Genomic DNA, 25,409 nt, shown 5'->3' on the forward strand with positions numbered 1-25,409 from the left:
ATATGGTGAATCTTGATGTTGTGTGTCAGAGGGTGGAGGTGAGCTGAGGAGTGACAAATGTTGCTCATGCTTCTTTGGGGGAACCCTCAAACTCTGTCAGAGTCACAGTAGCATCTAAACAGTAAACGGTGGGATAGAGTGTAGGGAAAACATTTTTGTTTGGTTTGCTTTTTGTTTTTTATTGAGAGGATTTATTAGAATAGGCTTATAATATAGTCTGTGTCTCAGCAGTTCCAATCTGGTGATCAAGGTAGAGTTTTTATATACTGCATTCCAAGGGATTTCTTGGGAAAGTTTGTTAAAAGCAGGATTTATGACTACACATGCAGAGACTAAGTTAAAATAGGCAAGTCACGTGAGTAATGCTGTTCATAAATTATTTTCTTTATTTAAAAATTATTAAAATTCACTTAAGAGTATCGAGGAGATGAGTTGGGCAGAAATACCACCACGTTGGCCTTAAATTATTACTATATTCTGAAATTTAGGCAGCAGGGGCTGGAGCAGTAGCTCAGCTGTTAAGAGCACTAGCTGTTCTTCTAGAGGACCTGGGTTTGATACCCAGCAACCACAAGTGGCTTACAACATCAGAAACATCAGTTTCAGGGGATCCAGTACCCTCTTCTGGCCTGTGTTAGCACCAGGTATGCATGTGATGCATGGACATACATGCAGGCAAATCACTCATACACATGCAGAGACACGAATATATGGCTTTAATGACTTGGCAAATAAATGAGAAAATACCACTGTTGTAGATACCATAGCAAGAGGAAGCTATATCCTAATGGTGTTATAACCCATGCCTAATCTGTGTCTTTGAGTAAAGGAATACAAGAAATCTTTAGGATACTTTATGTTGGTATCTCAACATAGTACATAACATACACATCAGGGCTGGTAATTATTTCCCTGACATTCAGGTAGACTAGCTTATTTTCTACATTGCTGGACATAGTACTGCCAGTAAACTGGAGCTTTATTTGTGTTGTGGTGTGTGTGTGTGTGTGTGTGTGTGTGTGTGTGTGTGTCTGTCTGTCTGTCTGTCTGTCTGTCTGTCTGTGTGTGTCATGTGTTATGGTGTCCTTGTGGATGTTAGAAGAGAGCTTTGTTGAGTTGGTTTTCTTTATTTTTATGAGGTTCTGCGGGTTGGACTTAGGTTGTGAGGCTTGTGTAACAAGAACCTTCTTACTAGCCTTGTAAGCTGATTTCTAAGACAAAATTATTATTTAATGCTTACTATAATTTCATATAATTACTATGACTTCATTTCTAGTGAATAGAGGGGATGAAAAAGATGGAAAAAGAAAAGTCAGGGCCTGGGGTTGGCTCAGTGGTAGAGCAATTACCTAGCAAGCATGAGATCCTGTTTTTGACTCCTAATCCTCCAGGGAGAAAAAAGAAAAAGAAATTCAGGCTCAGTGAGTAAAAATGCTTGCGACATAATCCTGACAACCTAAATTCAATCCCTGGAACCCACTCACACAAGTTATCCTTTGGCCCTCAACTCACATGTGCTCTGTGGCACAGGCATGACCACACTCACATATACATACTGGATTTTTTTTAAATAAAGTTTCAAATGTAAATGCGTGTAGTTGCCATGTGGGATGGGAATAGGGGGAAGTAAAATGTCTAATAACACAGATTTGGCTTAAATTTCCTGTAGGGAAACTTTTCAAATAATGGCTGTCTTTTCTGGGGCCATTGTGTCTTGAAGGTATGGCCTGCGTGAGTTTGTGGTGATTGCCCCTGCTGCACACAGTGACGCGGTTCTCAGTGAGTCCAAGTGTAACCTCCTCCTCAGTTCCATCTCTATTGCCCTGGGAAACACCGGCTGGTAGGTACACTTCACACATGTTCAAGTGTGTTAAATTCTTGTAGTGTAATTCAGCACGGTTATTAACTGTTCTTTTTTCCTATAATGAAGAATTTAGTACCTACCTTTGTACATTATTGTACTAGAATTTGGTGTGTGAGGATGAAATTAGAGCTGTGTGTGGTAGAGCAGTCTTTAATCCTAGTACTCAAGAGGCCTGGGCAAGAGGATCACACATTTAAGGCCGGCCTGGGCTGCACGTGAAACCTTGTTTCAAAAGAAAAATAAACCAGGAATCCCAAAAGGAGTATAATTAATTTAAAAACCCATTGGGAGGTCATTCCTAAAGAAAATAAATCCAATGTTCTTTGTATTTCAAATGAGGGATGAATTTTGCTACAAAGTCCAATTTAAAAATTTGTAAAGTATTAGACATTATTTTGGGATTAAATTTTCAATGAGTTGTTTTTAATGTATTTTTGTGACCCTCCCCTCTTCTGCTTTGTTTTGTTGTGGTTTGTGTGTGTGTGTTTGTTTACAGAGTGTGTTGTGGTCTCACTCTGTAAGCCTGGGTGATCTGGAACACTGACCAGGCCAGTCTCAAACTCACGTAGATCTGCCTGTCTCTTCTCCCTTCAGTGCTTGGATTAAAGCGCGTGCCACCATGCTCAGCAACTCTCTGTCCTTAGGTATAAGTATTTAAGAACATGAAGTTAGCTTTACCCATTCGGCTACTTTGAGTTGTATTTCCTTTGCGTATCAGATGGATCAGGAGACTCTTACTGTAAATTTACTGGTGGAGAAATTGATGCACTAGAGTGCCCTAAGGAATATTTTAGACTTTTTAAATTTTTGTTATGTTTTGGTAACATAAGCTTAGCTTTCTTTCTTTCTTTTTTTTGGGGGGGGTAATTTTTAAATGAAGTTTATTCAGTCACTTTACAAATCATTCAGTTGACTTGTGTTTGGCACGATGAGATAGAAAAGTAACATTTGGCATGCATGTGACTTTTGGGATCAAGAAAATGATTAAGTATTTAAGGATTATATTTCTTTTTTTTTTTTTAATTAACTTGAGTATTTCTTATTTACATTTCGAGTGTTATTCCCTTTCCCGGTTTACAGGCCAACATCCCCCTAACCCCTCCCTCTCCCCTTCTTTATAGGTGTTCCCCTCCCCATCCTCCCCCCCCCATTGCTGCCCTCCCCCCAGCAATCACGTTCACTGGGGGTTCAGTCTTAGCAGGACCCAGGGCTTCCCCTTACACTTAAGCTTAGCTTTCAATTGGTGGAGCCAACTTTCCGGTTATTTCCTCCTATGAAAAAACTGACAAAGCTGTATTTTCAAAGGAGTATTATAACTTGGGCATGTATTTTATAGCCTTTCCTTGAAATTTACCGTATTTGTGTTCTAGAAACACCATAGTTGTTATGTTTTATCAGCCATTGTTCCTAAGGGGAAGTGCATAGGTTCTCATGAGGTTTTGGTCAGATTCTTACCAACTCTATACTTTATGAGTTATATGTATGGTAGATGTATTATTGATACACTGAGACTGAGCTCAGCAGCCAACTCAGGAAAGCTTGTAACTTGTGTTGGATTGAGTCATTTTTACACACGTCTGCTGTCTGTAGACAGATTACAGCCTTCTGGGTCTTAGAAACATGGCTTTCAGATCCACTTGACCATCAAAGGACACTCTCTTATGGTGTGAGAGTTGTGACAGGAAGGCGCCCATTACCTAGTTTGAGTTCATCTGAAACAGAAACTTAGAGACTCGAATCTTTCTTCTCTGCAGAGCTGCACATAAGTCTGTACTGCTAGTATTGTTTTGTGGGTTACAGATGTACTTTAGTGGGTGGGCTGAAGCAGAAACCTGTGAATAGTGAGAATTAGTTCTACTATTCTCACTTATTATTAGTTCTACTTATTCTCACTTTCAAATGGTAAGGAAAGAAAGACTTCCCCGCCGAGCTGGTGAGAGTTTTCTTGCTAAAGTGCAGTAAGCTTCATCAACTTGTTAGGATAAGGAGAGGAGAAACCTAATGTATCTTTGTAGTAAATGAGAATCTGTGTTTAAACATTTTCTTTCTGTAGAAACGGAAAATACTGAAATTAAAATAGCAGGGACAGTTTTGAGGTTTAGGATTATTTCCTGTTTAATGTTGAGCTTGATTTCTGGTCCTTTTTACCCGTATTCTACAGCCAGGTACCGCTGTTTGTCCAGATACATCACAAATGGCGCCGAATGTACATGGGAGAATGCCAAGGTCCAGGCGTCCGAACTGACTTTGAAATGGTTCATCTTCGAAAGGTGCCAAATCAGTACACTCATTTGTCAGGTCTGCTGGACATCTTCAAATCAAAAATCGTGAGTTGTATTGTCAGTCTTATTTGGAATACAGATAAAAGTAGCAGTCTGGCAATTTGATCATGTAGAAATTTTCTAATATCAATAACGTAATAAATTATAATCAAACTTGATTAGCAAATTGAACTCAACTATGTAAATAAAATTATTATTTTATGTATTAGTTAAAGAAAATTAACTGAAGAGTTGGAGAGAGAGTGCAGCAGTTCTTCCAGAGGACCTGCGTTCCATTCCAGCACCCACGTGGGGCCTCTCAGCTTTTTGTAACTGCAATTCCAGGGGCTCCAGTGTCCTCGTGTGATCTCCGAGGGCACCAGACACACACATGGTGCACAGATATACATGCAGCAAAACCCTATAAACCTAAAATATAAAAAGAATAGAAAAATTAATTGAGAAATAAAAACAACCAACTGATATTAAACGTGTCTTTAGTGTGACCCACTGAGAAAGACTCATCTGAGTAGTGCTTCTGTCCGGATATTTAACTAAATAAAAATGTGTAAAAGCAACCGTTTATTTCCAAATCGAGCCTTTTAAACAAAGTAATTAGTATGGACTCATGAAAGTAAAGCTGTAGGTGTGTAGATTAAAGAAGATGAATAAGAGGTGGCTGCCACGTGCAGTGGATGGTTTTTCTGTGCTCAGAGCAGAACAGACAAAAAAGACCTGGCTTGGGATTGTTGGGATAGTGTTAATGTGTACGGAGTATTTTAAATTAGTGTTGATGTTAAACTTCTTGTGTTAATCATTACAGCTGCATAGGAAAACATCCTTCTTAAGTCATAAATGAGGTATTTAGAAGTGAACTGCCTTGATGATTACACATTTTAAAGGATTCAGGAAAAAAATATATACATGTAGAGGGGAGGGTTCTGTGCCACAGAACTTGGTAAAAGTCATGAGAGTGTAGATTATATTCATTTTCCAACTCTTCTGAAGGTTTTACTGTTTTAAAAAGGAATCTCTCCTTTTTAATAGGCATTTTGTGTTAGGATTAGAACTGCATTAGAAAACATGGGACAGAGATTTGGCTTAGTAGTAGGAAGGGAGCAAGTGCGCTTGCCTAGCATGCCTGAACTGCCTTGTTCCTTCTCCAGTTCTGGAAGGGAAGAAGGGCAGGCTGGCTCAAGACCTTTCACCCTGAGTGGTTTGAATGAGAATGGTCCCTGTGGGCTCCTCCTGTGTTGGATTGCTTGGTCATCCCCAGTTCGTGGGCTGTTTGAGAGGAGTTAGGAGGTGTCTTGGTGGAGGTGTGTCACTGGAGGTGGGCTTTGAGGTTCTAGAAACCCATGCCAGGCAGTGTCTTCTTCCATTCTCTGCCTGCTGCCTGTAGGCCAGGGTGTAAAGCTCTCAGCCAGGGCTGGGGCTCTAGTGCCATGCTGGCCAGCCTGCTGCCGTGGTTCCCTGCCATGAAGTCCACAACTAACTCTCTGGAAGTGTAGGCAAGCCCCAGCTCCTTGCCTCCCTTTATAGGTTGCCTTTGTCATGGTGTGTCTTCCCAGCAGTAGAGCAGTGACTGAGAACATTCCCAGTTTATAAAAAGGGAGCTTGGAAGGAGGGAGGCTGCATGGCCAGCCCAACACAGAAATCTATTTTAAATATCAGGATAGGAATTTCAAAGTTAAGTCTTCCTTTTATCACTTAGTTTTTCTTAACATAATTTCTCATGACTGTTTCAATTGAAAACAGTCTTGGAAACATTTGATGTCTCTAGTAACTTTCTTTTCCTAAGTGTTCTGGGCTCTGAAATCCATACTGTCTAATTCTACATCCAACATCATGGGAGTTTTCTGAATAACCCAGCTTTGTGTTGACTTCTGTTCATTTCCTTTTTTTTTTTTTTTTAATCATCAGAAGTGTTTATTTAGTGTTTTGTGAAATTTCTGGTTTGATTCCAGTATTGATTATTCCTTCCTTTTTAGTTTTTCTAAAACAGTTTCTCTGGCTGTCCTGGATTTGCTTTGTAGACCTGACTGGCTTTGAACTCAGAGCTCCGCCTGCCTCTGCCTTCTAAGTGCTGGGATTAAAGACCTACCTCCCCATGCCTGGCTCCTTATCCTTTTTTAATGAACAGAAGTAGTTCCTTTTTTTTTTTTTTTAACTAAAACTTTATTGTAAAAAAAACCTTCAAACAATCTTACTCCTTTTAAGGAGTATTAATGAACATTTTCAGATATTTTTGTCTTTCCTCTGTGTATGTAGCTCAGCCTTTCTTTTTGGAAACTTCTGTGTTACAGAGTCTGTCTTGATGTGTGAAACCTAACTTAAATTTTGGCTCTCAGTTGTTGTTGTTTTAAATGAAAAGCACCTCCCAGTCTTCCAAAATTTTACAGAACTCTTGATGGTCGGCTTCTCTCCACGTTCACCTGAGAAAATTGAATTTAAGGCAATTGAGGATTACTTTTGATACTGTAAAGTGTTCTATATAGTTAAAGCTATCCACATCTTTATAAGATTACCTTTTAAAGGTCATCTGTTGGAGGAGTAGCTTTCATTTCATAGAGTGCTAGCTTTTAGTAGAGGCTTCTTGTTGCTGGGTCCAGTTTTGCCATTTGCCATCACATAAAGTACACGTTTAAATCTCTTCCACCATACTTCTAAATATTTGAACCTTCTTAGCACTTTCCTTTTCCATTTTAACATTCTTAGTTATTTCATGTTCCTTATAGATCATGGTTTTATAATTTAATCGCTAATTTGGGTATTTGTTTTAGGACTATACTTTTTGCCTATTCTTTTGAGAATAAGAGTTTTATTGTGGGCCCAGAGAGGTGTCTCCATGATTAAGAGCATGGTCTGCTCTCAGAGGACCTGGGTTCAATTCCCAGCACCTACATTGTGGCTCACAACCATCTATAACACCAATTCCAGGGGATCTGACACCTCCTTTCTGGCCTTCACAGGTACCAGGCTCTCAAGTGTCACATAGTTGTTCATTTATGAGGAAAGCACCCATACACAGAAAATAAGACAAATGAAAATTTTTGAAATTAAGTTTTATTTTGCAATTTTAACTTTTCTAGACATTGTGTGTGTTAGTTTTACAAACTCAAGATTGCTCTCTCTAGAGCACTATAGAACCAGGTCTTCAAGAAGTGGATGGAGCTTCTTGCTCTGCTGATATTGGAAGTGTTGTCTATATGATCTTGGAATTTGAGTTTCTTTGCTCAAGCTATGAGGATGACAGGTTTCCCCTCACAGAGTTCTTTTTCAGGCATATAGCTAATGTGCCTACCAGCTCTGGTTTCTGTGGAAAGGTATGAGGTGCCCTTGTTGTGCTCAAGACTTTGGCATCTTACGTTTATTTTTTTAAACATTAAACATTATTTATTTTTTATTACACTTATTTTGTATATGTGCATACAAATTGGATTCAGATCATTAGAATTGGTGGCAAGTGCCTTTACCCACTAAGCCATCTTTCCAGGGCCTTGGTCCTTTATTTAATGTCATCTGTAATCCCTCAGTCTGTCTTCATTTACACTGTCAGATTGTAGCAGTCATGTGCTGTGAGCCCCAGGTAGCCCCTTAAGTTTTCTCAGAATGCCTGTTCTAGGACCTACAAACATATCTGTGCCATGTTTGCTCCTTATTCTTTCAGATATTTCATTCTACATCTACCTGTACTGCTTTGGGACTGGGGCACTTCCGTCTCATTTCATACTGCGGGGCCAAAAACAAAATAAAACAAAACAAACAAAAACCCAGAATTGTATTGTTCTTTTCTAGGGCACAACAGACTAAGATTTGGATTTGTTTCTCATCACACCCACCTTATAGTTAGACTTTGGAATGAATTTTTGTTTATCTGAAATTACCAGTGGCATGTACATGATTCTGTATCTTTCTTACTCAGGGGCAGAGTATTCAAGGGAGCAATATCCAACCCATGCTTCAGATGTTCCAAGTGACTCCTAAACCTGTTTTAATCTTTTTCTGCTTAATGAGAGAGAAGTTAGGGTCATAGAATTTTTATTATTGCTAGTGAACTTATGCATAATTCTAAGTGTTCTTTTGTTAACTGATTAATTTAATATAATCTATTTTGTATGTGTGATCTTGGTTAAATATTAAACCTGATTCTGATTTCCATTTTACTTAAAAGAAAGACACCATTTCCCCAAATGTATACAATTCTCTGTGACATTCAGTGTCTGAGAAATGGAGAGTAAAAAAGTGTAGGGTCTGGAGAGATGGTTCAGCAGGTACGATCACTGCCTGCTCTTGTAAGGACCCAAATTTGATTCCCAGCATGTGCACAGAGGCTAACACCGTCTGTGAATGCAGTTCCAGAGACACTGAGCCCTCTCCTGATCTCCTTAAGTATTATGTGCACATGGTTCACAGATGCACATGCAGGCAACACACAAACACCCAGCTGTGCTTTATAACAAACTTGACGATCACTTTACTTAATGGGATATGTTTTTCTTTCCTAGTAGTAGTTTAAGCACTTTATTTTAAAGTAATTTGTTCCCTGGCATTGTTTTTAGACCTTTATGTTTATTTCTTTGGTTTTTGACATCCAGTCTCACTGTATTGCCCAGGTTGGCCTGGAATGCCCAGGGACTGTGAGAATTCAGCAGCTTAATTTTTTTTTAACGTACATAGTTTTTCCATTAGATGAAAGTATTTGTGGAAAAATATGCATAGATTAAAGAGATCTCTTACTCCACAAATACACAAATAATAGTGACACTTCCTGGAGTTTGCGTTTCCAATTTTTAAAACAAAGTCTGACATTGCCAGCGCTATTTCTTTCTGTAGTCTCTTCTTCCTTTTTTTTCTTTCCATAAAAAGTTTATTAGCTTAAAAAAGTTACTCTTCCCTGGGATACTTCTGTCTCTTCTGCTCCTTCCCTCGCTTCTCCTCTCCCTGGTGGTCCCCTTTCCATTGAATGTCATGTGTCATGTTGCCCTCCCCCTTTCTAAACCCGTCTTGATCCCCACTCATAGATCCCTGTCCAGCTTCATAGGGTCTTAAAATCTCTCCATCCCCCCTTGCTGATGTTCTCTAGCTTAGGTTGTAGAGGTTGCATTATAGATGTGTCACTGGTGATTATGTTTTTTTCCTTTCCAAAAAAATTATTTATTTTGAGACAAATCACTATGCAGCCTTGGCTGGCTTGGAACTTGCTATGTAGACAAGTCAGACCTTGAACTTACAAAGTTCTTTCTGCCTCTTTCTCTCAGAGTGCTAGGATTAAAGGCATGCACCATGATCATCTAGTATCTTCCTTCTTGGTTTTCTAAATTATACACTCCTAGTTCAGTCTTATTTTTCTTCTCATGGTTTGACTGTACACACTATTGTTTGAAACTGTAAACTTAAATTCTAGTTTCTCAAGCATAACATTCCATAACTTTGAAATGTTGTTGCTGAAGTTTTTAGATCACAGGCTAAAACATTTACATGGTATTGTCTTTGCATGTGTTTCTAGGGCTGTCCTCTAACTCCATTGCCTCCAGTTAGCATCGCTATCCGGTTCACATATGTGCTTCAGGATTGGCAGCAGTACTTTTGGCCTCAGCAGCCTCCAGGTGAGGACATTTGGAACTATGTTTAACCTATTAAATGTAGATTGAAAAGAAAATGTGTTGAGAAATTAAAATCATCAATGGTGTTTCATACTAGAAACACCTGTACTCTTTTAAATGTAATTGCTGATTTTGTTGTCTGTGTAATTTTATTCTCCTGAAGAAAAGCTCTCATATCTTCTAGAGATAGTGATATTTTATATTTGACAATCTAACTGTGAAAGCTGATATGATTTATAAAGCAACCCCTGTGATAGAACATTGTGTGCATTAACATATAGTGAATGATTAAAATACCCATGTTTAGAGTGCTAGAGAAGCCACCCTCATAAGCTGAAAACAGTAATGTAGAAACCTTAGAGCAGCAGTTCTGAACCTGTGGGTTGTGACCCCTTTGAGGGATAAATGGGCCTTTCACAGGTTCACCTAAGACCATCGGAAAACACAGATATTTGCATTATGATTCACAACAGTAGCAAAATTACAGTTATGAATTTAGCAACAAAAATAATCTTATGGTAAAGGGTCACCACAACACAAGGGACTGTGTGGTTGTAGCACTAGGAAGGTTGAGAACCACTGCCTTAGAGTATTGGGAAAAGAAGAAAAATAAATATGTATATAGTCTTAAGGAAGAAAATTGTAGAATATTTTATGTGGAATTAGTAAAATGTCATTAATTTCCTGCTTAGTCATTGATAAGTCATTAATCCAAGAGTCATTAATTATTAGCTAGTAATGTCCCAGGCTATGCCAAGGACTCAGATGTGAGCAAGGCATCACCTACGTTCTAGAAAAGCTCATAGAACCTAATTGAGGTTTTTGTTTGTTTAGTTTTTTCCTGCTTGCTTTGTTGGATATAATTATTCATACGACTTCTTTTAATAACCATTTATTTAATGTTGTGTGTATATGAATGTGCCATGGTGTGCGACATCAGAGGAACTCACAGGACAGCTCGTGAGAGTTAGTTCTTTTCTACCATGTGCGCTCTGGGGATGGAACTTGGGTTGCCAAGCTTGGGGGCAGGCACCTTTACTTGCCAACTGTCTTACTAGCTCCACAGTATTCTTTTTGTAATCCATTTTGTTTCTGAAATAATGTCTGTACTTCCTTTAAAATATTTGTTTTGGTTTGGTTTTGTCTGTCCTGGAGTTCACTATGTAAACCAGACTGGGCTTGAATTCAGAGATTCTCCTGTCTCTGCCTCTGGAGTGGTGTGAGGGAAGGAATGTGCTACCATGTTTGACCCTCTGTTTAAAAGTTCTCATTATCATATATGCATTGTCCAAAGTGATGCTTCATAAAGAAACATTCATGTAAGTTATCAAATATACGTATACATATACTGCATATGGAGAAGACAGTATTTGTCATCTTCCCATTACTGTCTCCATTTGCTCTCTCCTTTAGAGGCTTCATCTCTGCAAACATACATACATTCTGCATATATACATACATGAGTATTGGTACACACACACACACACACACACACACACACACACAAACACGCGCGCGCGCGCGCGCGCGCGCGCTTGCGTTTACCCCTAAACATAAAGAAAACATACAATATTTGTTTTTCTGGGTCAGTCTGATTTTGTTTAACACGGTGATTCACTTTCCTGGAACTGACAATTTTTTTATGACACAAGCAAACTATTGTGTATATATATATCCATCACATTTTCTTTATCTGTTCATCTGTTGGTGGACATCAAGGATGGTTCCATATCTGAGCCGTTGTGAATATGGCCAGTATTTTTGTGGTGTGCTGACTTAGATTCCTAGTACAGTTGGATACAATAATTTATTTTGAATTCTATTTATTTATATTTGTGTATGTGTGCACGTGCACGCAACAAGCAAATCAGAAGGCATTGGTGGCTTTTATGTTACTCGGGGTTGTGGGGTGGGGTCGAGGGGTGTCTCCTACTAGGACCCTGTGTAAGGCCAGAGTCTGTCTGCATCCTGGCCTGGCCTCTTTTCTTTCATTTTCTTGGCTTCGGTCTTGTAGGTGCAGGGCTTGTTCACGCAGATTGTCGTCTAGTACTGGGCATTGTACCAAGCCACTTCCGCGTGCCTTGTTAGACTTGGTACCTGTGCTGCTTTCACATGACCCACAGCTCTCAAACTTGGATCTGCAGTCTGCTTCAAATTCCCTTTTCCAGTTGTAGTGTCCCTTGCATGGGTGTTCTAGGCTCTTCAATTACCCTCTTGGGGACCCACTCTGCAGTCCTTACTGTTGAGAGTGAAGGTCCCTCAGGTCCACACCATGCACTCACTCCCCAGGCAGCCCATCTTCATTTTGTCTTCTTTTTGAGACAGGGTCTCTCACTGAACCTGGAACTTAGGACTTGTCTAGACTGACTGGCCAGCAAGCCTTCAGGACTTGCCTGTCTTTACCCTCTAGTTGGGGTTACATTGTGCTTAGCTTTTACAACTGTGTTGGGGACTCCAAACTAATGTCCTTATGTGGGCATGGTAAGCATTGCTTCCTGAGCTCTGCATCATCTTGTCTCCACTCCATTTTTTTTTTTTTTTTTTTTTTTTTTTTTGGTTTTTTTTCCGGAGCTGGGGACCGAACCCGGGGCCTTGCGCTTCCTAGGTAAGCGGTCTACCACTGAGCTAAATCCCTAGCCCCTCCTTTTTCTTTTTTTTTTAAAGACACAGTCTTCTGTAAGCCGGATCTAGAAGTGTATTTATGTTTCAAATACATTTAATAAGAGAGGAAATATAGACTTGTAAGTAACTAGAAGACTTACCCCTTCTTTTTTTTTTTTTTTTTTTGGTTCTTTTTTTCGGAGCTGGGGACCGAACCCCCGGGCCTTGCGCTTCCTAGGTAAGCGCTCTACCACTGAGCTAAATCCCCAGCCCCACCCCTTCTTTTTTGAGACAAGATCTTGCTGTGAATTTCTGACTGGCTAGGTACTGACTTTGTAGCATTGAATTTAAGGCAGCCCTGCCTCAGCCTCCCAAAGGCTGAGATTTAGCTAAAAGCCTCCATTCCATGTATCAAGAAACAGCTAGCTTAGAAACATTTTTTTAGTGTACTGCTTCCAAAGAAAACCAAAATAATATTTTTCATGCTTTATTTTGTTCCAGCGCTGTGGTTGTAAGGTTAGAATAGTTGCTGGGTTAGGGTAATAACTGGAGTTACTATTGTGTAAGTCAGCTTTGGTAGTCATGTATACCACTACTGTCTTGATACTGTTGAGCAGCTTAGAGCACTAATGTGCAGTAGAAGAACTACATCTAAACAACGGCAAAGCGGACGTAAGACATATGCCTTTGGTTTCCAGACTGCGTGCTTTTAATCTGCTCCTGATACGTTTTCGTTCTTCTCCTTCCCAAGGCTACTCTGTTAATTAGTTCTAAACCTTTGCCAAGATAGACCCTTGGTGTGTGTCCCAGTGACAGACTATGTACTTAGCATATGTGATTTAATCCTAACTACCTAGTTCCAAGGTGGAAAGGTCACTAATGATCTTAAGAGGTTCAAGGGGTGGACTCCTACATTGTAATTCTGATTGCTAATAAAGTGTTTGATGATATTCTGTTGCCAGATTCTTTAAAATGTAGATAAAACTGTTAACATTCCTTAGTAGGCTGGAGTCTGGATAAACTCAGCATTTTCTCTTATAAGAGGGAGGAGCCAACAGGAATTATGAGCCAAACACTATGCTTGCCGTTTCATATCTTCTCTTTGATTTTTCTTATACAAAAAAGATATTTTTTGTATTTTATGGGTATGGAAAATTTATATCTGCATTCCAGAAGACAGAATCAGCCAGTTGTGAGCTGCCATGTGGGTGTTGGGATGAGCTTGGGACTTTTGGAAGAGCAGTGAGTGCTATTAACCACTGAGCCATCTCTCCAGCCCTGCTTAATTCTGTTTAATTTTTGTGATATATGAATGTTGTTGCATTTCTCAGAAAATGTAAGACTTAGGAAGGCTGATGTTACATGGTTACCCAGTTGATCAAGTTTGCCTTCATGTATCAGTCAAACTGCAGTTTCCTAGTTCTCCTCATCCCAGAGTGTTACTCATCAACTTTTAATTAAAACTTTTGTACTATTATTTTGCTAATTATTTTTAATGTATCAGTTTATGAGCATGCATGTAAAGTTCAAAGCTCTTAAAGGGACATATTTTGTAGTGTAAAAACTAATCGCATTATCTTTATTTTTGTAAGCATTCTTTAAATTAGAAAAATGGAATGAATTGACTGAAGAATTATTGAGTGATTTAGTCATATTTAATGACTATTTTTAGTAATTAGGGCATAGGTTGTCAAGTGTTGATTTAAACAAATCTGGGTGATGTTTGTTAGTAATAGACTTTAAATTTATGAATTTCCAGTATAATATTAACAAAGACCTCCATATATATTATGTCAGAGAGAGAAATCCTTTTAATGTCCTGGAAGTATTAGTTTCTCAAGAAGGAGGGAAGTAAGCGTTCAGTGACATTTCCTCTGCTTTCCCATGGAGAGATCATTCACATTGGAAAAGAGGTTCTTTTCTGAATTTCAATGTCTCATCTACGGTCCACAGAGAATTTTACTAATAATGGCAAATCTGGTAATTTGTTAATCAGAAATTTTTGACAATAAAACTGATGAGTGTAAGTTGGTGATTAAATTTCTTAGAACTTAGATAATTATTTCTTTTAGATTTTATTAATCATACTCTTAGAAAAAGGAGAAAAGTATAGGACTATTACTGTCTTGAGTAGTAGTTGAGAAATATTTCACAAGAGTAAAATGTAGAATGGATGGCTCGACTTGAAGGAGTGGATGGTCAGCAGTGGCTCTGCACTGAAGTGCTCTCATTCTCAGAAGCCTGGCCTTCTGCATGCGCTAGTTCCCGCTTAACCTGCTGTCTACACCTTCACAGCACCTCAGAGCGAGTGGTCACCTCCTGAAAGGCTTCTGAACTGGCTGGGATCTCACTGTACGCTTCCAGCTAGCTTGAAATTCACTGTGCAGTGCTTATTTCTACTTTTTTTTTGTCAAATAAAGGAATATGTTTTTCCCTTATTTAGATATAGATGCCCTCGTGGGAGGAGAAGTTGGAGGCCTGGAGTTCGGCAAGTTGCCGTTTGGTGCCTGTGAAGATCCTATCAGGTGAGAATTTCAGCCTGTCACTTGAATTACAGGATTTTTTTTTTTTAAAGTTTATATTGAAGTTCACCTTATGACACCATAGACTGTAGAAGTAATGTTGGAAATAACTGTACTTGCTCCCTCTAGTTTATAAATCACATGAGAACTTTCCAAACTCATACTCTCCTTAAGGTTTGGCAGGCTGTGGGCTGGGGTAGCTTAGTGGTGGAGTGGCTGCGTAGCATAGCCCTGGGCTCAGTCCCAGCACAAAGAATCCATGGCTTGTGGGCCAGATCTGGCCATTGTCTGTTTCTATGTGGCTCATAACAGTTTTAATATTTTTAAAAGTCTGTATAAGAACACACTAGAAGGTAACAGATTGTACATGACTCACAAAGCCAAAATATTGGCTCTTTGGCTTTTGCTTGGCAAGCTGTCCAACTCATTGCTATAACAGGATGTTGTTTCTGAAGTTCATCCACTATGAAGTTCAGCCCTTCAAAGTGAAGGTTTGGTGGTTTTTATTATAGGTTTATTCAGACATCATCACTATATAAGTCTAAAACATTTCAAATACCTCGGAGAGAAGCTGTTCCTTTAAAATTTCTATTATTTGTGTGTGATTGTTCATGTCTTTTAAACTCCTAGAATTCTGTGATAAATTTCATCATCATTCTTTTAAGTTGTGTCCTGGGGTTTAGCTAGGTAATTCTCATTAGGAAACATTTCTGTTCGACTAGGGTTTCATGGGAAATTTGCTGTCTTGGCCATTCATTTTGTCTTTGTTTTTGTGGTGTTACCTGGCATGTAGACATCTTCCTTTGGTTGTATATCTGGTATGAGGATCTGCCTGCTTTAGACTGGGCCAGTGCCTGAGCTGTGTGACCAGAGCTAGTTGGGTAGAGCATAAGCTGTTGAATTGCACCAGGAGAACAACTGAAACCACGGCTCTGGGGCTAGGCCTATGTATATGAAGGGAAGGATGGGATGGGAGAGTGAAAGGGCAGCTGACAGGCTACTAGTGAACAAGATGATTTGGGGCCAGGTATGGAGGTAGACCTGGCTGTGGAGATGGGGCAGGGGCAATTGAAACTCATCTGAGCAGTTGTTTTAAAAAGAAATCCTTTCTAATATGCCAGTATGTGAATGTGCTTTATGCTTATGATATATCACATTCTGTTTATCCATTCAGTTAATGGATGTTTTACTTACATTTTTTGTTTACTATATAATATAACATTTTGTATCTACAAAACAATTTCATATGGCTATGCTTTCCTTTCTTAAACTGGTTGCTTTTAGTTTATTGTACATAGCACTACTTTTTAAAATGTTCTTAAAGTTTTTATTATCACATATTACTTTTACATAGTGGGTTTTATAAATGTATGTATGATGATCTCCTTTTCTCCTAGTTATACCTTAGGGTTTTACTGCTGTGCACAGATACCATGACCACAGCAACTCTTATAAAGGACAGCATTTAATTGGAGCTGGCTTACAGGCCAGAGGTTTAGCTGTTATCATCAAGGTGGGACACATGATGGTTTGCAGGCAGACATGATGCTGGAGAGACTTGAGAGTTCTACACATCTGAACCAGCAGGCAGCAGGAAGAGAGAGTGACACTGGGCCTGGCTTGAGTATCTGAATCCTCAAAGACCACCCAATACTTCTTCCAGCAAGGCCACAGCAGTGTCGCTCCCTATGAGCCAATGGGGCCCACTTTCATTCAAAGGAGCACAGAACCCCTTTCATTACTTTCTCCTGTCTTGTCTTCTGGCGACTGAGTTGCTTGCAGGGACATAGGTGTGGATGTAGGTGGAGGATTATTTACAAGAAGAGTATAGGCAACTCACCAGGGCCTATGCCAGTGACAGTGTCTCCCTTCCCTAGCAACCACTAATACAGCACTTTACATGCATTGCCTTCACAGGATGCACTTCTAGAAATAGAATGACTGGGTCAGAGGACGTACATATAGAATTAAACCTCTGAGCGCATCTCACAGGTTTAACTTTTCGTTTTTAATTTTAGTGAACTCCATTTAGCAACAACGTGGCCTCATTTGACAGAGGGGATCATTGTAGACAACGATGTTTATTCGTAAGTATGTTAAGAACTTCATTCCAATAAATTAATTGCAAGTACTTAGTACAAAGCTTTATTTTTTGAAAAATTTTTAGACTTGTTTGTATTTATTTGTGATGAGTTTTTAAGATCACCTTCCCAAAGGGGAGTAAACTATTTAAATCTTATGATAGTGGTCTCGCTACCATTTAGTGTGTGATTCTCTTGAACTTTTCTTAGCTTCTAAGAATCATTGTAGGAGTGGGAGTATAGCTCACTGGTAGAGTACTTGCCCAGTGTGTGGAAGACCCTAATGTTGACACCCTCTCCCCCTCACTCCCAAATTATTTCATGAAATGCTTTTAAGAAGTAGTGCGAGGGCTGGAAACATGGCTCAGTGGTTAAGAGCATTAGCTGCTTTTCCAGAGGACCTGTATTCAATTCTTAGTACCTAACGGCAGCTCACAAGTGTCTGTAAGCTTGGAGTACAGTGAAAGAAAAAGCATTAGATCTTTCTTGCTCTGGGTGTGGGACAGTGAGAAGCAGACACTTTGTCTTTTCATAGTTAAAGGGAGCTCACTGTATCTGTCGATGGTAAAAGTAACAATATGCGTGTCCTCACTTAGGGTGTTTAGATGCAAAGAAGAAAATAAAGACATAGTTTTAAAAAGCCTGTTGAACCTTAGTGTAAAGTTTTTTTTGGGGGTTTTTTTTTTTTGTTTGTTTGTTTTTGTTTTTTTTTCCGGAGCTGGGGACCGAACCCAGGGCCTTGCGCTCCCTAGGCAAGCGCTCTACCACTGAGCTAAATCCCCAACCCCTAGTGTAGAGTTTTTAAAGTTTACATTTATATATCAATTTGCTTTATCCTTCTAGTATCTTATGTCTGTGTGGTGTTTGTGTGTTATGGTACCAGTGTGGCAATCAGAGAATAATTGGGCTCTCCTACTATATGGGTCCTTCCTGGAGATAGACATCAGGGGATCAGGTTTGGCGCCATCCTCCTGGCCATGATTTTTTTGTAAAAACATACGCATAATACCTCATTGAGCAGATCCTCTACAGTATTCTTTTTTTTTTTTTTTTTTTTCTTTTTTTTCGGAGCTGGGGACCGAACCCAGGGCCTTGCACTTGCTAGGCAAGCGCTCTACCACTGAGCTAAATCCCTAACCCCTACAGTATTCTTTAGGACACAGAATGCTTTTGGGTTTGTCCAAGGTTTGTCGCCCCGCCCCTGTTTTCATTAACAGTGATAATGAAAACAATCCTGCGTAGTTGTTTCTTTTTTTTGTTTGTTTGTTTCTTATTTTTTATTGTAGTCTTTAGTCTCACTTGGTTTTTAGTGCACGTCTCATGATTTTTGAATTTTTAAATTTTGTTTTGATCTTGGTAGTCACTGATTACATATGTGTGCTACTCGACCTCGCTCTCATTCCGTTGCATTGAAGCATGTTTATCAGTCATAATTACTGTCTTTCTCCACTCTAGCGATTTGGATCCTGTTCAAGCTCCCCACTGGTCTGTTAGAGTTCGAAAAGCTGATAATCCCCAGTGCTTACTAGGTAAGGTGCCCTCTGTTCCTTTTCTGAGGATTTCCAGATTGAATGCTGAATACATCTCACCTGTTCACAATATTGTTGTACGTTTTATGACCTCAGATGATGTGTTATAGAAAAAGTACTTGCCAAATACAGTGAATCTTTTATTAACAGCAGTAGCAGGATCTCTTCCCTTACTGAATCTATACTTCAGCGTTCTCTGTAATGTTCTCACATCTTGTTTTGCTTTTCTCATGTTACTCTGTCACCTTTTCCCAGCACAGTCTGCATCTTTAATTGAGCCCTTTGTCTTAGTTAGGGTTTCTGTTCCTGCAACAAAGCACCAAGACCAAAAAGCAAGTTGAGGAGGAAAGGGTTTATTCAGCTTACACTTCCACATTGCTATTTATCGCCAAAGGAAGTTGGGACAGAAACTTAACAGGGCAGGATCCTGGAGGCAAGAGCTGATGCAGAGGCCATGGAGGGGTGCTGCTTACTGGCTTGTTCCTCATGGTTTGCTCAGCCTGCTTTCTTATAGAACCCTGGAGCACCCTCCCACCATGTGCTGGGCCTTCCCCTATTGATCGATCACTAGTTGAGAAAATGCCTTACAGCTGGATCTCATGGAGGCATTTTCTTAGCTGAGGGTCCCTCCTGTCTGGTAACTCTATCTTGTGTCAAGTTGTCACAAAACTAGCCAGTGTACCTTCCTTGTCTTTTGATATCCCCCTTGGCTTGTGATGTGATGGTACAAGAGCATTGACTTAGTGTGTATTGGAGCAGGGCTGCTTAAACTGTTTCCACTTGTGATCCTTTTTTACTGAGACATCTTTACATGACAGGAGGTTTATATAAAATAGGTATGCAGATCAAACAAGTACTGAGAAATGTATTCTAGGATTCTTCGTGTGTGTGTGTATGTGTGTGTGTGTGTGTGTGTGTGTGTGTGTGTGTGAATGCTTTTATTATAGCTGAAATCTGTATATTAATGAAATGGATATGCTTAATTTCACATAAAAATAAATCTTAGCATTCTCAACATTTTTCAGAGTTGATGTCTTAGTTCTGTAATTATCATTTCTGAAAATGTTGCTTTGCATAAATACACAATATAAAATGGCAGGTTATGTAGGGTTATCTCAGAAATTGTTGGAAATTCAATTCTAATAGGATCTTCAGGTTATCAACTCAGCAGTGTTTAAAGTAAACATTCCAAGGATACACTTATTTTATCCTTATATGCTGAGGAGGAATGATAAGAAAATGCTGCCTTTCTTTTTCTGTAATTATAGCATTCTGTTTATACAAAGGCAGAAAGCTTTATAAAAATGCTGTGCTCGGTATCATGCAGTGGTCTGAACTGATTGTGTGGAAGGCAGCATTAATTGAGGCTATGTGGAGTCACAGCATCTGCAGGGCAGAGTGCATCCTGGGAGTTCAGAGGCAGGGCTGTAGAGGAGTTTCCATGCAACCCACGTCTGCACTGCCAGAAACACCTTGGATTTATTACATGTTTGATTTTGAGTTAATTTTCGATCATTCCACATTCAGAAGCCTTTTACTGTCTGCATATTTTTTATGTGTAGAAATCATTCTTAACCACAGTTTAAAAAGCTAGACATTAGGCTGGAGAGATGGCTCAGCGGTTAAGAGCACTGACTGTTCTTCTAGAGGTCCTGAGTTCAATTCTCAGTCACCATATGGTGACTCACAACCATCTGTAATGGGATCTGATGCCCTCTTCTGGTGTGTCTGAAGATAGTGTACTCATATACATTAAATAAATAAATCTTAAAAAAAAAAAAAAAAAGCTGGGCATTACACCCTTTCTGCCAAGTTGTATCACGTCTGCAAACTTATTTTACTTCTGTTCACCTAGCAGGATTTTTGAAGATTAAGAGAAATACAGCATAACTTTAAAGTATCTTGAAAAGTAGTAATTGCCTTCCAGAATCTATATCTGGAATTGTTACTCTTTTTTATCTTTTTCTCTGCCCCAACCCCCAACCCCACTTTAAGATAGGATCTCCCCGTGTAGCCCTGGCTGGCCTGGAATTCATTGGGTAGACCAGGCTCACTCTGTCCTTGAACTCACAGAGTCTACCTGCCTCTGCCTTTTGGTTGCTGAGATTAAAGAGATGCTTCTTTTTCCTTTTTGTAAGGCTTATTTCTCCAGGTCTTCTAAAACTCACAGATCTTCCTTATTTCCCTTCTTACATTCAGTACACATGAAGATGTTTTCTGTTTCTTCTACTTAGTCATGCCTACCTTTACTCTGTATCACCTGACATTACATTCAACTGATGATTAGTAAAAGAAAATAGTACTTACTAATGACAGTCATGTTTCTTCAAAGTATTTTTTAGTTCTGTTTTTTTTTTAAAGATTTATTTATTTATTATATATAAGTACACTGTAGCTGTCTTCAGACACACCAGAAGAGGGCATCGGATCTCCTTACAGATGGTTGTGAGCCACCATGTGGTTGCTGGGAATTGAACTCAGGACCTCTGGAAGAGCAGTCAGTGCTCTTAACCACTGAGCCATCTCTCCAGCCCTTTAGTTCTGTTTTTTAAAGATTTATTTATATTATATGAGTACGCCACAGCAGACACACCAGTGGAGGGCCTCAGATTCCATTACAGATGGTTGTGAGCCACCATGTGGTTGCTGGGAATTGAACTCAGGACCTCTGGAAGAGCAGTCAGTGCCCTTAACCACTGAGCCATCTCTGCAGCTCTAGTTCTGTTTATACATATAATATGTTTAATTCCTTCAGAGTTTCATACTTTTTTGTTTAGCTCTTAGTCATTATGTGTTATTCATCAAATGTCAGTTAGCACTTGGCCTGTATGGTAGCTAATAGTGGAGAAAATGGTCTGCCTTGGGTGAGTTTGCCTAGGGCCTTAAAGAGACGGCATTGTCAGTAATGAGTGTTGAACAAAACACATCCTAAGCTCTTGAAGCAGCGGCCTCGTCAGTGGAACAGAGAAGTTGGTACACACCTCCCAGCATGCTAGGGTGATGAAGCACAGTAACCATGTGTATGCACGTCACTGAACCAGCGTGCTGCTCACAGGAAGTGCAGTGTGTGTGGGATCGTAGTTGATGTATTACATTGGCAAATGTGCCTACGATGACCTCCAAATACTTTCTTTTTCTTCACCTTATCTGGTGGCTTTGTAATAACTTGAGAAGCATTCTAATTTTAAGTTACTGTCTCATGACCTCACCCACCTCTTCGTATAGTTTTTAATGACAAAATTACTAGAATTTTCTATATTCCTGGAAAAGAAATCAGGAAATGTTAGTTAATTCTAAAACTCAAATGTACACTTTTTTTATTTTGTTTTGGTACTGAAAATTCTTGTTAAACTTGTTAAATTTATTGGTGCAAACATACCCCTCCCCCCTCTTTTTAGAGTCACTATCTTATGTAATCCAGGCTGGTCTTCAGTTTACTGTGTAAGTTGAGGATGACTTTGAATGCCCCATCTTTCCCCCTCTAGCTCTCAAGTGCTGATATTACAGGGGTGCACTGCCATACACGATTATAGTTGAAAGAAGCTGATGGGGGGAAGACAGCAGCCCTCCCCCAACCTCCTAATAGAAAGCTTTGTGGAAGAGAGTCATGGTTCCATGTGCAGCTTCCCAGGGTCTCAGTTCTTGGGAGGCCATGGCAGGAAGGGAGCAAGGTCATGACCAGCCTGCTGCTCTCTATATAATTCTTTTATTAAAAATGTTTTTTATTACACTTATTTGGCATTCAGGTACCATAGCTTGTATGGGGATAGAGGCAACTTGAGGGAATCAGTTCCTTCACCATGTGGGACTGAGCTATCCTGTCAACACCAAGCATAACTCTGTAGCTCTTGAAAACACAGGAGATAATTTTTACCTTTATATCACTAATATCAATCAAAGATGTAATAGCTTCACATTGCATGATTTCTTTATCCTCTAGGAACATCTTCACAGCTTATTTTTAATATGTGTGTTTAATTATTTCTGAATTATTGTAGGATAACAGGAAAAATGATGTATAATAATACTGGTACTTCTATGATTTAGTGATAATGGATATTGGTAACTTAATATTATGAAGTGTATTGTGTTTTCATTCATTCTAGAAGGGATTTTTTTGTTTTAGAAATAGGAATAGAAGCATCTTATTGAGAGAGAAAGCATTCTTGAGACTGGGAATAGGCTAGTGAGCTCAGGGGAAAGCATGTATCCCAAACAGGAGGATACAGAGGAGGGACGCTTCTCTGTCCCCAGACGGAAGAAAGGAACAAGATCACTTCTGAAATAGGGTCAGTTTTTATCTTCCTCACAAAAAAGCTAAGACAAGGTTTCTCTGTGTATCCCTGGCTGCCCTGCAACTTGCTCTGTAGACCAGGTTGTCCTCGAACTCTGCCTCTGCCTCAACTATATCTTTTCAGTGCTGCTGCTGCTGCTGCTGCTGCTGCTGCTGCTTCTTCTTCTTCTTCTTCTTCTTCTTCTTCTTCTTCTTCTTCTTCTTCTTCTTCTTCTTCTTCTTCTTCTTCCTTCTTCCTTCTTCTTCCTTCTTCTTCCTTCTTCTTCCTTCTTCTTCCTTCTTCTTCCTTCTTCTTCCTTCTTCTTCCTTCTTCTTCCTTCTTCTTTCTTCTTTCTTCTTTCTTCTTTCTTCTTCTTTCTTCTTCTTTCTTCTTTTTCTTCTTCTTTCTTCTTTTTTCCTTCTTCTTTCTTCCTCCTTCTTTCTTCTTTCTTCTTTCTTCTTTCTTCTTTCTTCTTTCTTCTTTTTTTTTGAGACAGAGTTTCTTTGTGTATTTCTGGCCACCCTGAAACTCACTCTGGTAGACCAGGCTGGCCTTAAACGCCCAAGTGCAGGGATTGAAGGTTGCAGCCCCACTACCAGGCTTCCCAACCACCCCTTACCTTATAGCTTTGTTAATAGATATGTGTCTTTGTTGGACTGATTTCTCTGACTTAAACGTCAAAAATGAATAACTTTTTTCTCTATAGGTGATTTTGTTACTGAATTTTTAAAAATTTGCCGTCGAAAGGAATCAACCGATGAAATTCTTGGACGGTCCACATTTGAGGAAGAAGGAAGAGGTAACCTGCTTTTCCTTTTTCCATTTTCTCCAAAATCTTGCCTTTGCTCCTTGGCATGTGTTCTGGCAACTTTTTACTCACTGTGAACTGAGTGGGAGCAGCAAGTGTAGATGGCGTTGCTGGCCTCTCTGTTCAGGCTTTACCAAAGCAAATGTACTTGAGCACTTCCCAACCAAAAAATAGTAATACGGTATCTGGAAAAGCAGAGTTTTAGATGTCCATATTGGAAGTCTCCAGAGGAACAGTAACTTCCGTGATATCTTTGGCATCCATGTTTATGTAAAGCAGAACACGTGAGTCAGAAGTTTATAATTGTAGGATTCTGAGAACATTTAATACTTACGCAAAGAACCCAAACATGTAAATGTCATCATCAGCTGACTGACCACTTTTCCTGCAACTTTTGGTGATATAATTTGCATTCATTTCTACTTTATAGACGTTGCTGATATAACTCATGCTTTGTCAAAGCTGACTGAACCAGCACCAGTTCCAATTCATAAATTATCAGTTTCAAACATGGTACACACTGCCAAGAAGAAGATACGGAAGCACAGAGGAGAAGAATCACCCCTGAACAACGATGTTCTCAATACCATTCTCTTGGTAAGTACTGCCTTGCTTCTATGTGTATCTGCATAAGCACATGCTAATTATATACCCATTCCTTCTTTATGACAAGCACTGAATTAGCTTAAAGTATAATCAAAGTTCCACATTCAGAGACTGGTTAGTGGGAAGACAAGGTGTACTGTTACAGTCCTAGGTTGCAAGTTAGAAACAGGACAAGGAGGTAGTGAGAAGAGAGCAGAAAGTGTGTGTGTGTGTGTGTGTGTGTGTGTGTCTGTCTGTCTGTCTGTCTGTGTGTCTGTCTGTCTGTCTGTGTGTGTGTCTGTCTGTCTGTCTGTGTGTCTGTGTGTGTGTCTGTGTGTGTGTCTGTTGTGCTAGCATGCACAATGGAAGTCGGGATGCTTCCTAAAGAGGATTCTGGGTGCTGAGTAAGGTTTTGCTAGGGATCAAGCCTAGGGTCTTCTCCATGCCTGTGCATGTTGACCAGTGGTATTTGTATCTCTCCCTGAGAGAGATCAGCGTAAGGACGAGCAGGTAGCTGGAAACCCGCATGAAAGCACTGCCCTTTTGTCTTAACACCACTTGAAACAGATCAGTTTGTGACAGGAATTGAACTTTTCAAATGTTCTTATGACAGTAGCCTACAAAAATCTAATGAGGACTAGAGAGGAGAAAAGAGGGTCAAGGTGTGTCCCAGTGTAGTTGGAATTGGTGTAGCCAGGGAGCCACATGGCAGGGTGAATACTGACTTCCTGCACAGTGCTGAACAAATCACTGCAGGTTTTTCATCTCACAAGAGAGGCTGGTACTCTGTAGTACACGCCTTTAGTCCCAGCACTTGGAAGGCACAGGCAGGCAGATCTGAGTTCTGTCTACATAAAGTTCTAGGACAGCTGGAAATGCATAATAAAGAGCCCTTGTCTTAAGAACAGGAAAAAAAATGAAGTTGATAATACTTGGTAAGATTGTTATAAAATTAAAAGACCATATGTGGTACTACCTGGCATGTAATAGGCTTTTATTAAATGATTGTAATCGCAGGGAAACCCTTCTAAAATAGTGCAATAAAGGAAGGGCATGCTGTATCTGGACCTGATGCTGACTAGTGTCTTGCCATTTTTCTGATCAAGACTTTTAGATCTTTAGCTGGTACATTATAAATATGTGAAAGCTGAGAACTGGACAGTGCTTGTAAATATGTAGCTGCCACCGGCACTCGGTGCTTTCTAGTTACTTTAGTCTTCATGAGTCTGTTAAATATCGGTTAAAAACTAGAAAGTCTGAGCATGCTCTATAATATGT

General features: G+C 39.6%; 1 protein-coding gene across 3 annotated transcripts in view; it reads left to right on the top strand.

The window, feature by feature from the left end:
* Positions 1-25,409, top strand: part of Rab3gap1 (RAB3 GTPase activating protein catalytic subunit 1) — a 73,433-nt gene that overhangs the window by 29,242 nt on the left and 18,782 nt on the right. For all 3 annotated transcript variants that reach the window (XR_005492430.2, NM_001402314.1, NM_001402216.2), the window contains exons 6-13: positions 1,721-1,840; positions 4,026-4,191; positions 9,635-9,734; positions 14,776-14,857; positions 16,873-16,941; positions 18,391-18,464; positions 23,445-23,537; positions 23,977-24,143. Coding sequence is in view for 2 of the 3 variants with exons in the window: in NM_001402314.1 (NP_001389243.1) it covers positions 1,721-1,840; positions 4,026-4,191; positions 9,635-9,734; positions 14,776-14,857; positions 16,873-16,941; positions 18,391-18,464; positions 23,445-23,537; positions 23,977-24,143 (871 nt within the window). In the remaining variant the exon portion in view is untranslated. The remainder of the gene's footprint in view (positions 1-1,720; positions 1,841-4,025; positions 4,192-9,634; positions 9,735-14,775; positions 14,858-16,872; positions 16,942-18,390; positions 18,465-23,444; positions 23,538-23,976; positions 24,144-25,409) is intronic.

The sequence above is a fragment of the Rattus norvegicus genome, chromosome 13, assembly GCF_036323735.1.
Source record: "Rattus norvegicus strain BN/NHsdMcwi chromosome 13, GRCr8, whole genome shotgun sequence".
Lineage (NCBI taxonomy): Eukaryota > Metazoa > Chordata > Mammalia > Rodentia > Muridae > Rattus > Rattus norvegicus.